We start from the raw sequence: 17,482 nt of genomic DNA, 5'->3' as shown, positions 1-17,482 counted from the left end.
ACCAGGCCAGAGCCAGTGTTGAAAAGGCCCTGGCTCTAGTTGAGGCTAATCTGTCTTCCTTAGGGCCTGGGACCTCTAGGGTGTTAGTATTTATGGACCTTAAGGTCCTCCTTATAACTGTACAGTGTTTTCCATAGTAGATTAAAGAGCATACTTCTGACAGGTGGTGAATGTGTGCATTTACCAATATGAACTATGCTACAATAATTAAAAAACAATTAGACATTGTGGTCCTGGTAGACCACAAGCTTAACACGAGCCAACAGTGTGATGCAGAAACAAAAAAAGCCAATGCTATTCTAGGCTGCATCAACAGAAGTCTAGTGTCCAGATCAGGAGAAACAATAGTACCACTCTGTTCTGCCTTGGTCAGACCACACATGGAATACTGTGTCCAATTCTGGGCACCACAATCTAGAAAAGGATGTTGACAAGCTGGAACATGTATAGAGGAGGGCAACCAAGATGATCAAGGGACTTGGAAACCAAGCCGTAGAGGAACGGTTGAAGGAGCTGGGTATGTTTAGCCTGGAAAAGTGAAGACTAAGAAGAGATGATAGCCATCTTCAAATATCTCAAGGACTGTAACATTAAAGATGCAGCAAGCTGCTTGTCTCCTGCTCTGGAGGTTAGGACTCAAACCAATGGCTTCAGCTTACAAGAAAGGAGATTCCAACTAAACATCAATAAAAACTTTCTGACAATAAGAGCTGTTCAACAGTGGAATGGTCTCCCTCAAGAGATTTTAAAGCAGATATTGGATAGCCATCTGTCATGGATACTTTAGTTGAGATTCCTACATTGCAGGGGGTTGGACTAGATGACCCTTGGGATCCCTAGCAACTCTACAATTGTATTATAAAATTAAAACAATATACCTATATAAAATCTGTTCAAAGCATACACATACTTAACAATAGAAACAGCACAACATCAGCCCTTTCATTAAAAGCAGTTTCCAAAAGCCTGCTGGAACAAGAAGGTATTTACCAGCTGGCAGAAGAACAACATGGAGGGAGCCAGTCTAGCTTCTCTAGGGAGGAAGTTCCAAAGTATAGGAGCAATCACTGAGAAGGCCCTTTCGTAATTATAGGTCATATTGCAATAATCCAAATGGGATATAACAAATGTTAGTGTCATTGTGGCCAAATCAGATACCTTGCAAATCAGATACCTTGCAGATGGCCAAAACTCCCATTTGTATTACAGTTTTCACTAATGGGGAGACACAACCTAATTCCACATCGTGTGGAATGTGCAGGGTTTCCAAGGCAGATACCCAGTAGTACATCGGCACATCTTCATAAGAAAGATTCTCCGAAATAAAAATACAAAGAAAAATATTTCCATTTAGTAGGGGGGCTCTGGTACTCACGGGGCGTAGCCAACTTTGTGAAGATGGGAAGCATAATGTCCTCCAGCAACTGTTTCTGCTCCACAAAATCTTGCATAGTAGCCTCTTTTGTGTTTTCAAGCCAATCTGACTTGGCTTGACAGGCCTTCAGAGAAATATTCTGCACAGAGGGGGGAAAGTGAGTGTGTCATATGGGAAACTAACCAACCAATTGTAGCTAATCAGGCACTGGCATCTGCTGCCCAGTAGTAGTTCAGTGGTACCTCAGGTTAAGAACTTATTTCGTTCCAGAGGTCAGTTCTTAACCTGAGGTACCACTTTAGCTAATGGGGCCTCCTGCTGCCACCGCAGCACGATTTCTGTTCTCATCCTGAAGCAAAGTTCTTAACCCAAGGTACTATTTCTGGGTTAGCGGAGTCTGTAACCTGAAGCATCTGTAACCCGAAGTACCACTGTACATGTTGCTTGCCTCTGCTTTACTTGCAAAGTTGTAAGTAAGGAAATATTACAAAAACACTCTAGGTCTCCAATGCTCTCTCCAACAATGAAAACCAAAACCTGGGTATCACTGCTACTGGAACATCTCAAAACATGGTGGACAGCACACAAAAATGCATATTTATGATCCATAATTGTTGTATTTAAATATTGTGCATTCTCCACTATACCTTATCTTCTTTATTAAGCCTTCCCTGAACTTTCTCAGGATCAGTGATTGTTGTCTGGATTTGGAGGATCAAGTTCCGTAAATTCTGCTTGGCTTCTAAAAAAAAAGAGAGAGAGAGACAGAGAGATTAAAAGCCCTAGGTAAGTGTTCGTATTTCTGTACTAAATCTATAGTCAAAGGTAACAATGGCCATTAACTAAGAACCAGTCAGCATCTAAATCCAGACATTTTTATAAAGTTATAGGTTATCAATTGCCAGTCTCTTACCATAGTGCTCATATAATGTGAGACGCTGAGGTTTTCTACAATCAAGCAGTATATAAATATGAATGAATGAATGAACAAATGAATGAATAAATAATAAATATTACATAGTGTTAAAGTTTAGCACATTCCCTTTAGTAACCGAAAATTTGAGGACACAACAGCATTCAAGATAAACATATATTTGTTTCATGGTTTTCATGCCCAAAACAGTCCCTTTTTATAATCTCCCAACTGCTAGAATCAAAAGTATAACCTGGCTATCTTCTATGGCTCCCTCATCTACTCCAATCACGTTCTGAGAACCAATCTAGTCTTTTCGTGGCAGGTGATAATGATGCACTAAAGGTAAAGGTAAAGGGACCTCTGACCGTTAGGTCCAGTTGTGAAGGACTCTGGGGTTGCGGTGCTCATCTCGCTTTATTGGCCGAGGGAGCTGGCGTACAGCTTCCAGGTCATATGGCCAGCACGACTAAGCCACTTCTGGCGAACCAGAGCAGCGCACGGAAACACCATTTACCTTCCCGCCAGAGCGGCACCTATTATCTACTTGCACTTTTGACATGCTTTCAAACTGCTAGGTGCGCAGGAGCAGGGACCGAGCAACGGGAGCTCACCCCATCGCAGGGATTCCAACCGCCGACCTTCTGATCGGCAAGCCCTAGGCTCTGTGGTTTAGATCACAGTGCCACCTGCATCCCTTCTACTACAGGACAGCTATTCTTCCTTTCTCCTATGGACTTACCTCTGAGTTGGGGTGGGTGACCTTTTCCACTGGGAGGGCCACATGCCCTCAGAGACAACCTTCTGTGAGCTGCATACCAATGAGACATGGCCAGAAGCAAAACTGGGGTGAAGCAACATATGTGACTTTTGCCTTTATAAAACAGGCTACATTCAAGTCATTTCAAATCTAGAGGTTTCCACATACTTATCTCTCCATCCAGGCAGGTAAAATGCATTATCACAGTTCAATGCACTCAAGGGGCAAGTGGTGGATTAGGGCTATTGGTGGAGGTGATAATGCCTTTTACCTGCCTAGAGTAGGGCTGTTGGCAAGGGAGGGGGTGTGGTCTGGAGAGCGTTCCAAGAGCCAGCCAGCCAGACAGACAGACCTGGAGGACGGCATTAGGCGCGTGGCCCCGAGGTTCCCCACCCCAACTAGGTCTTCAGTTCAATCTGAAATGGGAACTGAATTCCCTTTTGTGAGTTGTGATGTTATTGTATCTCTCCTATACAGTATAAATACATACTTTGTAACCTCTGGCTTCCTATGGAAATGAACTTCCAAGACAAGACACACCAAAGAGAAGCTAGGCAAAGGAGGCCTTAGATTATGATTCCTGGACACCCTTCAACTCTCTTCCTATAAGTACCCCCAGGATGTACAGAGCACTGAAACACACACAGCGCGGCCACTTTCAGATGATCATAATTAGCTCAATAAGCCATGATGTGAAAGAGTCTTGGCCCCCGCATGCAAGTCCCCCAGTATGCTTCACTCCTCTGTCCATGTGCTCCAGTGAACAAACAAGGAAATGCTCTGTTAATGATAATTTCCTGTTAAGTCTGAACTGGGAAACTTTGGTTAATTGCTTTGAACCAAACCAAGATATGAAGCCATGCTTTGAATTCAGCTTCATATTCCAACTTCCTCAGAAACCATTCTCACTTGTGATGAGCAAAGTACATGGGGGGCACAAGGGTCATTTGTGTCTTGGTTTACAGCTGAATTCAGCCAGGGTCTCTCTACCATTCACTGTGGAGTCTTAGTTTATATTTGCATAATCTTGAATTTTTAAAGACACTGATAAGAGTAGAATTTAAATAAAGTCAATTTTCTGTAATATTGATTACTAAAACAATCTCATTTTGCTTCAAAATCCAGTACACTAATTATTTAACACTTAACAAAACTGAGATAAGTCTATAACCGTGCAGAAAAAACGAACAACTTTTAATAAATTTTCATTCTAGGCCAAGCTTTTTTGTTATCAGAAGTATGAGATGCCTTGTCTAATACTATTTTTAAATGCTTCTATGTTACTGCATTGACTGACTTCTAATATGTTGTGTAACAAAAATCAGCTTGTACAACGGGACTTCTAGTTTCTCTTCTTCCCCCTACAGCCCCTCAAATGCCCCTATAATTTGCTCTAGAGCAGTGATGGCGAACCTTTTAGAGACTGAGGTGCCCAAACTGCAACCCAAAACCCACTTATTTATCGCAAAGTGCCAACTCGGCAATTTAACCCGAATACTGAGGTTTTACTTTAGAAAAAACAACTCATACATTAACATCTTTTGTCTTAAATGAAAAACATAATAACAGAATTTCAATGATACAAACAACTTTTTTTTTGAAAGGTAAAGGTTTGCATTTCGCATGCTTTTGAACAATTAATGTGATTTTTGCTGTTGTACGCATGCTGATAATTTGTCTAACCCTGCTGAACTCAAGGCGGCTTACTTCTGACTAGGAACAACAGACTGGCGGGAGGCCCTGGCGCATCAAAAGTCAACACCTGCTCAGCCGCTTGCCAGGGTTACCACAGCTCTAAATGCACCCGAGAGCAGAGCAGGAAGGCAGGTTGAGCGCAACCGAGCTTGATGGTGGGGAGGCGGAGCCAGCTCAGAGGCAGCCGTCAGGTTTGGTTGCGATGGCAGATGGGCTTGATCGGTGACTTGAGTAGCGGTGGTGCAGGCTTTGGACGGAGTGGCAGTTTCCTGGCACAAGCCCTCCCCCCACCCCCCCGTGCAGCCCCGAGGGTGAAGATGGTGCCCTAGCAGTGCTGGGACCATACTGGAAGCGGCCAGAAGTCTCCTGCAGTGCTGGAGTGCCCGTTTTACCTCCTAGCTACGGCCCTGCTTGGGGGACGACACGCTTGCTCACAGAGAGGGCTCTGAGTGCCCCCTCTGGCACGCGTGCCATAGGTTCGCCACCACTGCTCTAGAGTGTTCCCCAGCCCTGTGGAACAGATTTTCAGGGTGTGCAGAGATTGCCAAGGTGAAGGGAGGAAAGGAAGGAGACGCTACCTTGCTATGTTGGATCTCATTCAGGAGTAATAAGACTCATCCAAATGACTATGTAGTATCCCTTCACCTTGCAATTGCATACATCCTCCAGAATTCATAAGTCAACTGTACTATTATATTATGTAAAGGTAAAAGGTAAAGGACCCCTGGATGGTTAAGTCCTGTCAAAGGTGACTATGGGGTGTGGCGCTCATCTTGCTTTTCAGGCCGAGGGAGCTGCTGTTTGTCCACAGACAGCTTTCTGGGTCATGTGGTTCAACAGAACACCATGATGAGTGCCAGAGTGCATGGAAACGCCATTTCCCTTCCTGCCACAGCAATACCTATTTATCTACTTTCGAACTTCTAGGTTGGCAGAAGCTGGGACAGAGCAGTGGGAGCTCACCCCATCACACACATTCAAACTGCCAACCTTCCAATCAGCAAGCCCAAGAGGCTCAGTGGTTTAGACCACAGCGCCACCCATGTCCCCCTGAATTATCTGACAAATATAAAGTAAGCTTTTGAAAATTCCCAGTTTTATAAACTCTCCATACTTTGCACTGAGAAAAGTGCTACTGAGAAAAATCTTGCAATCATAATGACATCATAGAAGCTTTCATATATAAAGATCAGGATCCCCCTTTATGACATCACAGAACCCTTCCCCAGCTGATGGGTTGATTATATTGCCTGCATTCAAATCTCTCCAGTGCTCAGGCTGAGAGCTTGGTCATGATGGAAAGATTTATTTGATTTATTTAGATTTTTTTTAGACAATGAATATGAACTTAAACAGTTATTTGCTACTATTCCTACACAGGGAACATCAATTAGCAGAAGACATTTCTTGCTGAAAATTTCACAGAATGTTTTCTCAAGGTCCTTGTCAGGTTTCTCTCCTTTGGACAGTCTTATTGTTTCAAGATGTTATTGGGTTTTGTGAACGACCAGCTTGGACAAGAGTTGCTTGGGAAATGACTCCACAGGATCTGGAACTACTGGCGACTAAACAGCAATCTAACTGTTTTCGTGATTCGATGTGTCAAGTATGCCATTGTTTTACTGGCTTGGGACTATCCAAAGAGTCTCTAGAAGTTGTGTATGCTGGTTGTAAAGTAGCATTCCTCATAGTGAGTGGTTTAGTTGTGCACTACCTGTTCATCAAACTGAAACTGAAATTGACACTGGCGAAACCCACAACGGTAAGATATTCTCAACTAGCACATTGTCTGGCTCCCTAGCTTTAATTTCTGACCTTTAACTCAGATTCAAATTTAATAGAAAAATATATGTAAAAAAACAAACCATGAGTCTTAATGCTGATCCCAGTGAGAAGTACTTTCTAAGTAACACTTTCTAAGGTGAGCACAGCCACACTATAAATGTACTGGTTTTATTTAACATCAATTTCCTCCACAGCATCCTGGGAGTTGCAGTTTGAACTGACAATTCTGTTAGAGATCCTTAGCACTCACAGAACTGTGATTTCACTAATTCTTTGCAACGACAAAACCATGTATAGTCTGGTGTGTAGATATGCCCAATGTGTGCTTTGTACACAAAAAACTAAATTATGAACAACTGAACCACCTGGGACTCTAACTACAGTGAACTCGCTAAATATGTGCCTAACTTATACTTATACCTACCTATATGTTAAAGAATCAAGTGATCTTGCCATCTAATAAGTTCAGCTTTCACAGAACAGCAGATAAAAGACCAATGAGCATACTACCATAAAGCCAAAGGAAAGGAGTAGCAGATGTTTTTTATGCCACAGGGTCAAATCCAGGACAGCAATCTAAGACCAGGAGTACAGGGATTTCAGACATCAAATTCCTCTTAAAAGGCATAATAGCAGAGTCAGTGAAAGAGATGGCAACACTATTTAACTTGTAAATTGCTTTTGATGCAAAGTATTACTCCCTGTTTTTCCATTTTTCTCAGCCCTGTAGGACAATTGTCCAAGCACCTGCATTTCCAGTTGCTACCAAAGTGAATGATGAATACACCCACAACATGGACAAAATGCTCTACAGGCTGGTGGCCAACACCTCCAAGATGATGAAATACATGAAGCATGTTGCTCACCGTTACAAGAAAGAAGTCAAATATCGCAAATTAAGCAAGAAGAGCAAAGCAGATGAATTTGATGAAGACGAACACTTCTTCCCAATTTGTCCCCACAACCACAGCTCCAGTGGAGACACATAATGCATGAAACCTAAAAATCAGGTTCTTCCCTGCTATGTTCAGCTCTTCCTTTCACAATCTTTCCAATCATACTCTTAAGTCAACAGGGTAGCACAATAAATGACAAAAATCTCAACATGCTTGATCAACCTTTTTGAGAAGAATTTAATGAAGAATCTTGTGGATGATTGAGGTGAAAGAGGCCCAAATGAAAGGCTATTAAACATTTATTTTTTAAAAAAATCTAGCCAAAAATTAAAGCCTGTATCTGATATGCTGTGATTCTTCCATATAGCCCTGCTGTATTAAGCAACTTCAGTTTTGCACAATTAGGATAAACAATGCTACATTTGTCTGTCAGAAGATTCCTTTTTCACTGGTAAAAAAAATACTATGTTAGCAATTAAATACCAGCCCACCTCAATATATTTCATAGCTAGCCTTACCACTAAAGTAGCATTTCTATGGCAGCAGCAAACAAAAAGGATTTCCCTTCCATTGCTATCCTGATATAGCCTCTGCTCTGGAATGATGGGCAAAAAGGGTCATAATGCATGAAACCTAAAAAGCAGGCAAACAGGCAGGTGACTCCAAGGAAAGTAGAGGGTGTACAAGAGATGCAATGGCAGAGGCTCAAGTTTACGTGAGCTTGAACTCACCTGACAGAACAGTGTAAGACATCAGGGCATGAAAAGATCCCTCAGCAACCAAGCAAAACCTGGTCTGATATATTTGGTTTCCTCTTCAACGTCCCTCCATAGAATCATAGAGTTGGAAGAGACCACAAGGGCCATTGAGTCCAACCCCCTGCCAAGCAGGAAACACCATCAGAGCACTCCTGACATATGGTTGTCAAGCCTCTGCTTAAAGACCTCCAAAGAAGGAGACTCCACCACACTCCTTGGCAGCAAATTCCACTGTCGAACAGCTCTTACTGTCAGGAAGTTCTTCCTAATGTTTAGGTGGAATCTTCTTTCTTGTAGTTTGGATCCATTGCTCCGTGTCCGCTTCTCTGGAGCAGCAGAAAACAACTTTTCTCCCTCCTTTATGTGACATCCTTTTATATATTTGAACATGGCTATCATATCACCCCTTAACCTCCTCTTCTCCAGGCTAAACATGCCCAGCTCCCTTAGCCGTTCCTCATAAGGCATCGTTTCCAGGCCTTTGACCATTTTGGTTGCCCTCCTCTGGACACGTTCCAGTTTGCCAGTGTCCTTCTTGAACTGTGGTGCCCAGAACTGGACACAGTACTCCAGGTGAGGTCTGACCAGAGCAGAATACAGTGGCACTATTACTTCCCTTGATCTAGATGCTATACTCCTATTGATGCAGCCCAGAATTGCATTGGCTTTTTTAGCTGCCGCGTCACACTGTTGGCTCATATCAAGTTTGTGGTCAACCAAGACTCCTAGATCCTTTTCACATGTACTGCTCTCAAGCCAGGTATCACCCATCTTGTATTTGTGCCTCTCATTTTTTTTGCCCAAGTGCAATACTTTACATTTCTCCCTGTTAAAATTCATCTTGTTTGTTTTGGCCCAGTTCTCTAATCTGTCAAGGTCGTTTTGAAGAGCTGTTCGACAGTGGAATTTGCTGCCAAGGAGTGTGGTGGAGTCTCCTTCTTTGGAGGTCTTTAAGCAGAGGCTTGACAACCATATGTCAGGAGTGCTCTGATGGTGTTTCCTGCTTGGCAGGGGGTTGGACTCGATGGCCCTTGTGGTCTCTTCCAATCCTGTCCTCTGGGGTGTTAGCCACCCCTCCCAATTTGGTGTCATCTGCAAATTTGATCAGGATGCCCTTGAGTCCATCATCCAAGTCGTTGATAAAGATGTTGAATAAGACCGGGCCAAAGACAGAACCCTGTGGCACCCCACTAGTCACTCTTCTCCAGGATGAAGAGGAACCATTGATGAGCACCCTTTGGGTTCGGTCAGTCAGCCAGTTACAAATCCACTGAGTAGTAGCATAGTCAAGACCGCATTTTACCAGCTTCTTTACAAGAATATCATGGGGCACCTTGTCAAATGCCTTGCTGAAATCAAGGTAGGCTACATCCACTGCGTTCCCTTTCCTTGGAGCAGCTGTGCCTGCCACCCATTGCATGGTCAGTCAGCAATAACACTTTTTGCAGCCCTTGTTGAGGAACATCTCTTCCCTTTAGTCACTGAGGCTGCCATGCACACTCCCTACAGAAATGATATAGAAGAGTACTCATCGTTGCAGTGTGTATATGCCATCCCAATCCACACAAACTCTTCCTGGGAAGCCAACGCAACGCAGAACACAAACCAAACCAAATCAAATACAGTAAATGCAATCAAATGTATCCCACAAACACCATGTAGAACATCATCCTGACTCAGCTAAGAACTAAACATGGAATCCTCACCAGTACAATGGGGCAAGTTCTTGACCTTTCCTTTCTCCCGTTCTCAGAGGTATACCTAGGCTCCCTTGTGCCCTTTGCAAGGAGCTGTATCGGTGCCTGCAAAGCTGGAGAAACTGTGGAAGCCAACAAACAAATTGACTATGGGGTGAGCGAAACAGAGTTCCTGGCCTAGGGTCACACTGTTAGGGGCTCAACTCTACCTATACCAAAGTCTGCCCCACAAGTTGGAGGGCTGTAGCTCAGTGCTAATACAGCTGTGTTGCAAGTAGAAGGCCCCAGGTTTAATCCCCAATGGCATCTCCTGGTAGGGGTGGGAGAGACCCCTGCCTTCAAACCCGAGAGCTGCTGCCAGTCGGTGTAGGTGACAATGAACTAGATGGAGGGATGACCAAACCAGCTTTAAGGCAGTTCCCTATGCTTCCTAAATTATTGGGGGGGGGCATCCACAGATGACTGAGTCTCTTATCTTTCCACTTTACTTTTAAACACACACACAGCAGAGGCAGATTTAGGGAAGCACAGCCAGTTTGCCTGCACTGGGTGCTGAGCTGAGAGGGCACATAGCAGACGCTGCAACAATGACGAGCAGCAGAAGGCAAGAGGTGGAAGGGCACCAAATATTGGCATTGCAAAGGGCACTGCTTTAAGCCAAAGCCGGCCACTGCACACGCGGGGGGGGGGGGGAGAGCACACTTCTGGTTGGAGGGGGAAGAGGTTCCATTTTCACAGGTGTTGCAAGCAGGCTTCTGGCAGGTCCCTCACTGCGAGAAGTGATCCGGCCAGAGGAGCTTCTCAGTAGTGGTGCCTGCCCTGTGGAAAATCCTCCCATCAGATGTCAAGGAGATGAGTAACACTATAACCTTTAGAAAACACCTAAAGACAGCCCTGTATAGGGAAGCTTTTTAAGGTTTAAGGTTTTATTATGTTTTTATATACACTGGAAGCAGCCCAGAATGGCTGGGGCACAAATAATAAAGTATTATTATTGGTCTGTCCATCTCTACTAGGGGCAAAGAGCAGCCCAGCTTTCCCACCTCCCTCATGGCTCCATCACCCTTTCACTTCAGCAGGGCAAGTTCCTCAGGTTTCCTTCTTTCGCCTCTTCCTCCTCCCCTCATGCCGGTGCTACTGTAATGTGTTGGGGGCCACTATTACTGCAAAGACGGCCATGCTGAAGACAAATGCCTGCTCCTCCTGCTGCCTGAGGCAGGGAGCTGGTGAGAGCGATGATCCATAGGGAAGCCTTGGCTATGGCTCCAGCCGCTGGCCAAGTTGGGCACAGCTAAAGCTGGAAGGAGAAAATGTAGATTCACAGGCCCTTTCTGCCTGTGTGAACACTCACCTGTGGCACGATTTTCACTCCCCACTGGGATTGCAGCCTTGGTGGGTGCCACTTCACCAATGTCTAGGTATGCCCATTCTATAATGGATAGCCACCATTGGACTAGGCAGGCCTTTGGTCTGAATCACTAGGACTCCCACTTAGGTTCCATTGTAAACTATGCACTGGCCTGTATAGTACTCTGAATGTCCAGCCAGGAGAACATGATCCTTGGGTTTATACAAACATTCAGGCACCCACCCCGCTGTCTGATTCCAAATAAAGAAAGTTTTTCTTAAGGAACTAGGTTGGTATTACAGATAGTTTTAAGCAAAGTAAATTGTTTTAACATTCGAGTCAAACATTGGCAGGAACTGAGTAGGAGGAAGGGTAGGGGGATATTTGTTTTGTATTAAAATGTAAAATCTATATTTAAAATCAATAATATTTTTAAAAAGTATTATGTGACTGTTCACATTTTAAAATACACATACAGTCATACCTTGGTTCTCGAACAGAGTGCGTTCCAGGAGTCCATTCGACTCCCGGAACCATTCGAAAACCATAATAAATATTGATGTTTATCTTTCTTCACCCTTGTTTCTTCTTCTCCTCCTCCTTCATTAAATTTGTATACTGCCCTATACCTGTAGGTCTCATGCAGATCTTCCCTGGTGGGGTAGGAGGTGCCATTTTGGATCCAAGACATTTTGGCATCTGAGGTGGACCTATCAAGTGCAGCTCAGGTGGCTAGTTTTCATACATATATCAGAGATAGCCATCTGACCTGCACTATGCAAATATACTCATAGAAATTACAGGGAAGGGGAAGAGGTGGAGCCCCCTCCCTTCTAATGAACCCCAGCACAGAATAACATAAAAATAAGAAATTAAATGCATTGAAAAAGCTCAGACTGTTGCACTACTAATAGGCACGCCACTCGTGTCCAGTGGTGTGCAGTCATTGGACTAGGGCAGGGGTCTGCAACCTTTAAGACAAAAAGAGCCACTTGGATCCGTTTCCGAAGAAAAAAAAACTGGGAGCCGCAAAACTCATCATTATAAAAATAACTTTTTTGTCACTTTTTTTATTATTTCTTTGTTTGACCCCTCAGAATTACTCCTCCTCATAGAAATAAACGTTAAATTAACAAGTTACCTTTTTTTGTGTATGTGTTCTTCACTCCCCTTCAAAACAGTGACCATCGTACATGCCCCCTTTCAATGCTGTGACCAGCGTACATGCCCCTTACAATGTAGCGGGCGGGAAGGTGACGTCGGGACGGTGCGTGACTAACGCACGCACTGCCCCCATGCGACGTCACAGCCAGTACAGCGCCCGCCACAGTGGGGAGTGTCAGGGCGCACAATGCGCCTCCTCCCCTCACTAGTATCCGCCCTGGAGCCGCGGCAAAGGTGTAAAAGAGCCACATGCGGCTCCGGAGCCGTGGGTTGCAGACCCCTGGACTACGGAGACTAGGCTAATCCCCTAAATGTTTCCCTAGTGCCTGCTTCCCAAAGCCCAGGAAGCTTCTGCTTGGCTTAGGAAGAGAGGCGCAATGCTCCTACGGGTCCAAGAGCCCTCCTGCCACCTTCCCAAAGTCTGCCTAGCTTTAGGAAGGAGGCAGCAGAGCTCCACATCCTGTCAGAGGCCTGGTGCCTCCTTCCCAAGCCCAGGAAGCTTCTGCCCAGCTTAGGGAAGGAGGCACGATGCTCACGGACATGACACCAGCCCCCTCTCCCCAACTGCCCTTGCAAGCTGGTGCCTCTGGCCCTAACTGTTCCCCTACAAAAAATTACATCGCACACCACTGCTAGTGTCCATTACAGCACTGCTGCAGGACACTTCCCCCTCTGCAACCAGGCGTGGTGGGAGCCAATGGAAGGATGGCAACAGCAAGACATTGCCACCCATGTGCCTCCGAAACAATACAAATGCCACAGTACTCTCAGAAAGACACAGAAACACCTCAGGCAATTCTGCAAAGATAGGTTTGAGTCACCCACACTTTTAACCAACAAAGACCTAAGGCTGTCTAGGCTGCCAACATTTTGGCATAGGACTGTGTCTTGGAAATGGGTGCTTGTTACAACAACATCAGATATATGGTGTAATGTGCTTAAATGCTGCTGCACCATAAAACCTCTCCCATGCATACCAGCACCAGACTAGCTATGCCCTGATAAAGACCATGGAGCTTCTTATACACAGCTTTCTTGCTTTTAGGATACCTAGCATCCTAGAGAAAAAATCAGTTTAGTGTCTCATCTTCTGACTTTTCTTTTTCTATGAAAATCAGCAATTAAAGTGTTTCACAGCATACAGTTAAGCATTATCATGTACTAATATCTGCAGATGAAGCTGCTATTAAAGGCATAGGAACAGAGGTCAGTTAAAAAGTTGGACACAGTAACTTGCACTGTGTTGGCACTCGTTTTCAGAAGCGCCTGCTGATCATGGTACATTCAAGGCTGGTCACGAGGCCATGATAATCCTTCAGTTCAAGTGCATTTGACTTGCATGATTTCAAGCAAACATGGCTTGAAGGTGGGATGGCTGAAATTGTACAAGTCAAGGCAGAGAGCTTAAAAGCTCTTTTCATGCTGGGTCCAATTAGGGCTGCCCAACACATAAAGAGCTTTTAAGTTCTTCACCTTGCTTGCTGGGCAAGGCCTGTGCAGCATGCTGGCTCTGGAAGGTTCTGGGATACTCCTGCAAGATCTTGCGGGACAATCTGAGTTCCTGTAAGATCTTGCACAAGCACCACTAGCCTTCTAAAGTTGCTTGCTGGGCAAGGCCTGAGGCAATTTTAAGGTAGTGTGACTGGTTTGGTTGCACTGGTCACCGCAATGCAGGGGCCGCCATAACAATGCTGTCCACCACTGGCAAGGTGCACTCAGCTGACTGGCTCTGGTGATACTGGGGATGCTCTTTCTCTCCCCTTCACTCATTAGCTGCGGAGCAGTTCCAAGTATTTGATTATACACAATTTTTGCTTATATGTGCAATTTTTGGAACCAAACCCCTACATACGATGAGGGATTACTGTAAACCACTATGAGACTGTGTGCAAGAATGACACTGTTTTCTTTGGTTACAACTGGCTGATATTTGACAGCAAATTTTATTTGTTTAAGTGTCTTTTATGCTATTCTTCAAATAATAGGTGATGAGCCTGTAGTGAGAAGAAGCATACCAGAATGCATTGTTAAGACCTGCCTTTCTAGGCTCACTAGGTGGCAGTTGGGCACCAAACCAGACAGGGTAGTTGAAAAGAAGGCTTCCAGTACAAGACTGAGAGCACTGTTGTATGGATGGAGATCTACGGCCTGGAAATCAGGATGCCACCCAATCTTGGTGACCGAGATGAGAGGCAAAGCTACGTTTCTCTGACCAAAATCCAGCACTGAATCAGTCCAAAGGATCTTCATGCAGTTCAAATCATATTCATTTACACCTGTCTAGAATTATGGTCTTATCATGAGTAAGATCAGATCCACATCTCAAAGAAGCTTAGGTGTTACCACTCTTACCTGCCCAATCCAAGAATGCAACACATTCTGTCTGCTCATATCGGCAGGCAATATCTCTAGCCTTTTCACCCCGGGAGGTAGTTGCATAAATGTCAGCTTCCAGTTCTATAAGAGTTTTCAAAGTCTCTAGTTGGCCCCAGGCTGCAGCACAGTGGAGGAGTGTATAACCTGAGAGAGTGAGCCAAATTAGAATGTGTAGTTGTATATAGAATACCCATTTATAACATTCTCTCTCTCTCTCTCTCTTTATTCACAAAACAACCAAACATATCCAGCTACTTGGAAACCTATATTTTAACCAGAATGTACCTTTAACATCTCAGTCTTAAGATTCAAACCATTCATTTATTATTATTTTTAAAAGCAAGTTATCAGCATTCATTTACAAACAGACAAGCAACTAGTGTCTACTTAAGGTTCTGGTACAAAAGGGATTTTGTGCTCAAGATACAATGTATGTTATACATCCTTTTTTAAATTGTAGTCTGCTCTTAGTGATCTCTTAAAAAATGTTTCCCATTGTCCTGTCAATAATATTATAGATTTTAAAAGAAAACCCAACTTTTGCCTGCTAAACAGATGGTGCAAATTTTGTAAATAATAAATATAGGTACATCTGTCCAATGTATTCCAGGTGAAAACTGTTATGTTCTGATAATGCCTTTTAGGGCATTTTAAGGAAAAACAGACTTGTTATGAACTGCTTGCATGGTGTTCTGCAGAGAGGAAGGATCACCCTCAGACAACCAGGTAGAGAGGGCTTTTTCCCCCAACTACAGAGAAAAAAGTATGAGCAGGCAAACTAGTAAAAAAATTGTGGAGTACATTTTTTGCATAACTGGTCAGTTATGTACCTCGGGCCGTCTTATCCTTCAGATCAACCCCATATCTTGCCAGTGTCCGGATAACGTCGCTCTGCCCAGCCATACAGGTTGCATACAGCAGGCCTCTGCCCACAATATCCTTTTCCATTAAAAGCCGATTGGCTTTTTCATGATCAGGATCTTCCAGGTCCTCAAAAATCTGTTGTACTCCCTCTGTGTCACCAGTTAGACAAGCTCTCAGGAGAGGATTGAAAGTTGCTGGTTCCTCTTGAGGCCCCAAGTTTTCATGCTCACTTTTGTTTGCTGAGTCCACTATCTCCTCTGTTGATTCCATTTTCCTGGAATAAGCCTGAAAAGGAACAAAATGGAACCTACTTTTTGTCTGCAGGAAATTCATACTATTTGGTCAAGGACAAATCAAAAGGTTGTTAGGTCTCTAAGTATCCTTTCTTTTTGACTAGGGGATGTTGGAAGAAAGATAATAAGAAAGAAATCCATCCTAACAGCTATCAGCTCACCCACCCAGGATCACATTTTTACCTTTCCTCATTCTAGTCATACATTTTCCATCCAGATTTGTGGCTGAAAATATGCTTCCCATCTTTCATGTCCACTACTAGGTTTTCCTGTGACTCCTGGGAGTAAGAAAGAATGCAGAAAAACTACTTCTGAAAAACCTTGTATCACCAGAATTACTACACTCACAGTGTGAATCTGTGCATGTTCATCCAGAAGAAAGTCCCACTGAGTTCAGTTAGTGCACATAGGATTACAAAGTTCCAACATAACTTTCTCAAATGTGACCCACGAATATTTGATTACACTACTGGCATAACAACATGTGTTTGAAGAAGTCAGATAAAAAGGGAAGATATCAAAATATTATCTCCTGTTGTTCATAAACAATTGGGTGGAACTTATCCAATATGAACACCTAATGTTCTTTGTATTCCACAAATGTTCTTTGTATTCCCTGATCAGCCTCAGCTGTGTGACCTGGAATCACCTGGAATGCTGGGATTTGGGGTACAAAACATTTGGGAGCACCAAGCTAACACTGGAAAAGGCTACTCCTGCGTTCTGCTAAGATTGACAAGTGCCAGCCTCTCCATGAAGCCTTTGACATGTTCCCCACTGTGAGGAAGTCTAACTGAAATGAAGTCTTCTCCCATTTTATCCATGCCTTGTGCCCGTATCTTGACAATGGGTCCCTTTTGAGGGAGAGGCCTGTCCCTTTGTTTGTTCTTTGTAAATATGCCAATGGGTATGTGGCTGATGCTAAATAAATAAACAAAAATAAAATAAAATATAACCACCAAATAACTTTCTGGACACTCAGATTATCCTGCCTGCCTGATAACAAAACCACAGGGTTTGTATTCAAGCAACTTTTTTTTTTATTTCAAAAAATTTATACCCCGCTTGATTGTGAAAAACAATAATTTTGAGGAAAGAGTCACAACCGTACTTTTGAGTATTTTAACTTTTGTATGTTTTAAATAGATTAAAATCACCCCAACTTTCTAAGCATGTGGGTAGGCAGGCCTGAACAAGAATGTTTTAAGCATTCTTTTACTCAGAATAGAGCCATTAACAATTAACGACATAGGTTTATTAATTTTGATAGGTCTACTCTGAGTAAAAGTTAGTTGACTAAAACCCCATGGTTTTTTTTACGCACTTCCCCCCCCCCCAGCTCATCCCTCCCCCTCCTCGCCCGCTTCTTCTGACCTCCTCCTTCGCCTCCGCGCTTCCTTCGCGCCGCAGCGCAGGAGCGGATGCCGTCGCCATGGCAACGGCGCGGGAACTCCCAGAGGCCGGAACTTCCGCGCGGCAGCTCGCCGTTCCCGAACGGACCCCTAACAGGACCGGGCGGCTTCCGGCCGGCGGTGCACCCGGGTTTAGGGCCGGGGGG

General features: G+C 44.0%; 2 protein-coding genes across 6 annotated transcripts in view; one reads left to right on the top strand and one right to left on the bottom strand.

The window, feature by feature from the left end:
• The window catches only part of ANKRD45 (ankyrin repeat domain 45), a 25,345-nt gene extending 7,863 nt beyond the window's left edge, over positions 1-17,482 (bottom strand). For 2 of the 5 annotated variants that reach the window (XM_081012321.1, XM_081012322.1), the window contains exons 1-5: positions 17,299-17,482; positions 15,598-15,916; positions 14,744-14,911; positions 2,023-2,117; positions 1,376-1,514 (exon numbers count right to left, since the gene is read on the bottom strand). In XM_081012321.1, coding sequence (XP_080868447.1) covers positions 1,376-1,514; positions 2,023-2,117; positions 14,744-14,911; positions 15,598-15,916; positions 17,299-17,358 — 781 coding nt within the window. In that variant the 5' untranslated portion in view covers positions 17,359-17,482. Of the gene's footprint in view, positions 1-1,375; positions 1,515-2,022; positions 2,118-14,743; positions 14,912-15,597; positions 15,917-16,107; positions 16,194-16,272; positions 16,516-16,671; positions 17,026-17,298 lie in introns of those variants that run through there. The other 3 variants (XM_081012325.1, XM_081012323.1, XM_081012324.1) reach the window with 3 other exon arrangements.
• On the top strand, positions 5,993-7,632 carry TEX50 (testis expressed 50). Its single transcript, XM_081012350.1, has 2 exons — positions 5,993-6,505; positions 7,251-7,632. Exons 1-2 carry the CDS (start codon positions 6,170-6,172, stop codon positions 7,515-7,517), a joined length of 603 nt encoding a protein of 200 aa, XP_080868476.1. The 5' UTR covers positions 5,993-6,169; the 3' UTR covers positions 7,518-7,632.

The sequence above is a fragment of the Podarcis pityusensis genome (assembly GCF_964106645.2).
Source record: "Podarcis pityusensis genome assembly, chromosome: 6".
Classification (NCBI taxonomy): domain Eukaryota; kingdom Metazoa; phylum Chordata; class Lepidosauria; order Squamata; family Lacertidae; genus Podarcis; species Podarcis pityusensis.
Note: the sequence above shows the minus strand (reverse complement) of the source record. Positions and strands in the feature narration are given on the sequence as shown.

Bases quoted from the DNA above. Each gene is read 5' to 3' on its own strand.
- TEX50 (XM_081012350.1), top strand. From the start codon at position 6,170: ATGTTTTCTCAAGGTCCTTGTCAGGTTTCTCTCCTTTGGACAGTCTTA. The intron at 6,506-7,250 runs GTAAGATATTCT...CATTTTTCTCAG, and splicing joins CACTGGCGAAACCCACAACG to CCCTGTAGGACAATTGTCCA.